Source organism: Athene cunicularia, assembly GCF_003259725.1.
Source record: "Athene cunicularia isolate RWA chromosome 8 unlocalized genomic scaffold, athCun1 chr8_part1, whole genome shotgun sequence".
Taxonomy (NCBI): Eukaryota; Metazoa; Chordata; class Aves; order Strigiformes; family Strigidae; genus Athene; species Athene cunicularia.
In genome coordinates, this window is record NW_020799109.1 from 1,743,698 (window position 1) to 1,748,137 (window position 4,440).

The 4,440-nt window shown below is 56.4% G+C and overlaps 1 protein-coding gene across 1 annotated transcript; it reads left to right on the top strand.

Moving 5' to 3' along the window:
• Nucleotides 1-141: 141 nt before the first annotated feature.
• Nucleotides 142-2,648, top strand: SLC35D1 (solute carrier family 35 member D1; the record flags this gene model as incomplete). Its single annotated transcript, XM_026853851.1, has 4 exons — nt 142-332; nt 956-1,024; nt 1,350-1,452; nt 1,935-2,648. Coding segments are annotated over 4 exons (549 nt in total), but the record flags the coding sequence as incomplete, so codon positions are not given.
• Nucleotides 2,649-4,440: the final 1,792 nt, after the last annotated feature.

A 4,440-nucleotide genomic window follows, 5' to 3' on the forward strand; every position in this document is an offset into this window, starting at 1 on the left:
GGGGAGGGGCACGGAGCTGGCCCTCGCCCGACGTGGGGCGTCCCTGGGGCCCCCCCACCCCGACGAGGTCGGACAGAGGCGCTGCCTTTTTCGCAGGGGGGGTGGCAGAAACGCCACTTTCATAAGGAAAGCCGGGGGGGGGCTCTGTGCTGGGGGGCTCTTGTCCCCGCGCCCGCTCGGGGTGTTGCTCCGCGGCTGCGGTTTGGCGGGGAGGGGGACACGGGGGCACCCTCTCACCCTGCGGAACCTTCCCCTTGCAGCCTGCCGATGTTCACCGTCCTGCGGAGGTTTTCCATCCTGTTTACGATGTTTGCCGAGGGGCTTTTGCTCAAGTGAGTCTCCCCAGCCCCTCCTCTGCAGGGCTCCCGGGGACAGATACCGGTCGGAGTGACAGAAGCCCCGAAGGTGCCGGGGCGGCGTCGCGGCGTGTCAGTGAGCTGCCGTGGGCGCCTGTGGCCCGGGGGTTTTGCCGTGGAACTGGGTTTGGGGCGCGAGGGTGGGCAGAGGAAGCGGAGAGGCGAGCAGCAGCGTGGCCTTTGCTCCCCGCAGCCCCTCTCCCGCCCGCGGGGAAGGTGGACGTGCCCCGTCTCCGCTCTCTGGGCAGCATGGAGCCGTGCCCGGCCGCTCCCCTCTGCCAGGGCACCCCAAAACCACACACCGGGTGCCCGCGGCCCCTCCCGGGGCCTGGGCTGCTCCCCGTGCCCGGCTGAACCTTCTCTGCCATAGGCAGGGTTGTAAACTTGTACCTCGTCCTTGCCAAGTTTTTGGGTTTTATTCTTTTTTTTTTTTTTTTTCTAAATTGCAGAGATAATTGTCTAAACGTCTTGCTTTTACTTGCTGCCTTCTGCACGGGGGGGTTTTCTTTCTGTGTGCCGGGAGGAAAAGCTGCCCCCGAGTGCTCCAGCAGAGGTTTAGCTGTGGGTAACGGCAGTGTCCTCCTTGTCTCTCTTTTCAGGAAGAAGTTTTCTTGGAGCATCCAGATGACAGTATTTGCAATGATCATCGGGGCGTTCGTAGCTGCTAGGTGAGCTCCCGGTTTGCTCTCCCCTCTCCCGGGTCTCTGCGCGGGCCAGCCAGCAAAGTTAAGGTGAATCAGGTACCAGGGTATGTCCCAAGAAGAGAGAGAGAGGCAATGCTGACTCTCTCTTTTTTTTTTTTTTTTTTTACCCTCAGACATGCTCTCTAGTAGGAAAGAATGTTTTACCGACCCAAATCCCAGTCTCTCCTCCCACGATTAATTTTTTCTAACAACTTACTGGCTAAACAGAAGAAGGAATCTTGCGAGTGTTACACTGCACAGTTCGAGACGTTTAACTTACGTGGTGGTTTTTTTTTTTTTCCTTTCCCAGTGCTGACTTGGCATTCGATCTGGAAGGATATATTTTTATCCTTATTAACGATGCCTTAACAGCTGCAAACGGTGCCTACGTGAAACAGAAGCTGGATTCAAAGGTAAGCTGACCTTTGGCTCCGCTCCGGGCATCGCGCTTGGTTTGGCAGCTGCTCGCCGCCGCGAGGGCCGGGGGGTGAGGCCCACCCGGGGTGACCCCGTCCCGCTGCCCCCATCTCCCGTCAGGAGGGTTGGTGATGGCGCTGGGGCGCCCTCGGGGCCACCCGGAGCCGCGTCCCCGCGCCGGTCACAGCCACCCTGACAGCCGAGAAACGACCTCTTGGCTGGTGGTCACCACACAGCTCGTTGCGAGCCCATTACCTAAATCTGTTTTTTATATATAGATACATATGCACATGTATTAATACATATATTTACAAAATACATAATTTTTTTATATATATTAAAACCCCACTCTCCAACACCTCTGTCCCCGAGAATCCCACGTGGAATCAGCTCACAACACCCCGTCTTCAGTAGCAGCGTGAATAAGGTTTTCTGCTCCTGTTCGGAACCTTTAAACACAGAAATTTCTTATTTCCAGGAGCTGGGAAAATACGGCCTGCTCTATTACAATGCACTGTTCATGATCCTTCCCACCCTGACCATTGCCTACTTCACGGGAGATGCGCAGAAGGTAGGATTCCTGCCCCCAACGCCGGGGTCGTGGGTGGCACGAGCCCTTCTGGGCCGAACGGGTGGCGTTGGGACGTTTTACTGTTTGTTGTGACGCGCTTTTCTGTAACTTGGCCTTCTTACGTAAAGTGGGGAATGCTCAAACGGTGAAACTCAAGCAGTTCGTTAGCCCTAATTTGCAAACACAAACTGCACAGCGTCTGGGGGAGGAGGGCAGGGCGAAGGAAGGTAGAGTAACTACCCCAAAACCGTCAGCAGAACATAACTGTCTTATGGTTGGACTTCAAATCCGCAGACTTGCTCCATTCATGCGTTTTTGTAATGCTGGAGGAATGGGGAAGTGCGAGAGCAATAAGTGAAACCAAATATTCTATAAAACAAAGAAGTCGAGTATTTTTAGAATAAACGAGTTTCTTTAAACTCCTTTCTGTCCTTCCCTCTGACTGGGGTGGTGGTTGTGTTGAATTGTTTTTCTGAGGCTCACTTTGCCTGTGCTGCTGCCCCGTCAGGGCACGGACTGATTTATGTGTGGCTTTGTATGTGTGAAATTTATATTGTGTTATTAATTATTATTATTATTACTGCTCTTGCTTATGTGCAGTTATACTCGAGGTTGGGGGGGCTCCCTCTGTGGGCAAGTGTTGAAGGCGTTGCCCACCCAGACCCCTCTGGGTGCCAGTCCCCCCTGTCCCTCCTCCTCCAGCCGTTCCCAGGCAGGGGGAGCCTGGTGGCTCTTTTCTCATTAGGAGCTTAATTCTCTGATGCCAAACCCCAGCAAGGAGCCGCTGAGATAATGAGCTGTGATTAGCGAGGAGAAGCGATTGCGCGGGGTGAAGGTAGCTCAGCCCCTGCCCTTCATAAAGGGCGACTCAGTGGGAGATATTTGGGGATAAAGTGCTCATTTATAAGCAGGAGCTGGTGGACGGGGAGCAAAACGTTGCTCTGTGCTGCACTGTGCAGCCTCTGTTTGGCTCGCAGAGAAACATTTTTATTTTTTTTTTTTTTTCCCCCCTGAATAAACTTCTGTTTCCCCGGCTGAGCTCCTGGCAGCCGGAGGCAGACAAAGATGCGCTGTGTTGGGGCTGCTGCCAGGAAACTCCACGTTTGGAGCCTGATGAAAAACCCTCTTGTGAAGGGCGTGCAGCTGAACGTGTCTCGCGTGGGGATGGCTCCCGGGCGGGGGGGCTGCATCGTGGGGCAGGGGCTATGCTGGGGCAGGGGGGCTGCATCCAAAAGCCTCCCACTGTACTCGTGCGTGTGTCAAATCTTGTAGTTCCTGAACAAACATCAAGGATAACGATGTCTTGTCCTGTGAGAGGCAGAAATGGGCATGCTGGTGGTGGCGAGCAAAGCCCTGCAAATAATTCCTGGGGGTGAAGGGGGGAAGGACTGGCTGCGGGAGGGTCGTTTCCCCCTCCCCTGGCTCGGCATTCTGTGTTTCTGCTGGAAGGCACCGTCCCTGGCAGGGTCCCCGTGTGCTCGGCCACCCTTCTCCCTGCCGTGCCGCTGGGCGGGGAGGTGGGGGGACCAGCTATCACCCCCTTCTGTCCCCCCTCCTCGCTGCACCCGACCGGGTGAGGCTGGCGGGGGCCTCTGGAGCTCATCTGGCCCAGGGCCGTGTCCCGGTGGGTTCTGGGCATCTCCAAGGATGTGCCAGCGCTTGGTCACCCTCAGAGTGACGAGGCATCTCCTTGGGACCCTCCTGCGTGTCTGGCCCTGCCCATGGCCCCCAGCCCCGTCCCGGGGCCCCGCGGGAAGAGCCCAGCTCTGTCCTCTGGGATAGGGACGGGCGGGATCCCCCAAACCTGCCCCACTCCGGGCTGGGCAGCCCCGGCTGTCCCTGCTGCAGGAGAGCTCCTGGCCCTGGCTGGACCCCCTCCAGTCTGTCCCTGTCTCTCTGGCACTGGGGAGCCCAGCACTGTCTTATGAGGAGCAGCTGGGGGAACTGGGGGGTTCAGTCTGGAGCAGAGGAGGCTGAGGGGAGACCTCCTGGCCCTCGGCAACTCCCTGCCAGGAGGGGGCAGAGAGGGGGGATGAGTCTCTGGAGCCAAGGCCCCAGCGCCAGGCCCCGAGGGAATGGCCTCAAGCTGCCCAGGGCAGGGTCAGGCTGGCTCTGAGGAAGGATTTCTGTGCAGAAGGGGCTGTTGGGCGTTGGAATGGGCTGCCCAGGGCAGGGGGGAGTCCCCGGGATCCCTGGGGGCTGTCTCTTATACACATAGATGTGTATAAGAGACCAGCTATATACTAGCGATTCAAATAAAACTAGACCAATGAATGTACCCTCTGGAAGAATATGTGAGCTAATCATACCTAATACTCATCTACTTAACACTTTCAGCAGAACAGACACGAAGGAGAAAAGACACAATGAAAAAAAAAAATAATCAGTAAATATCACTAATTTGAATTCAGTT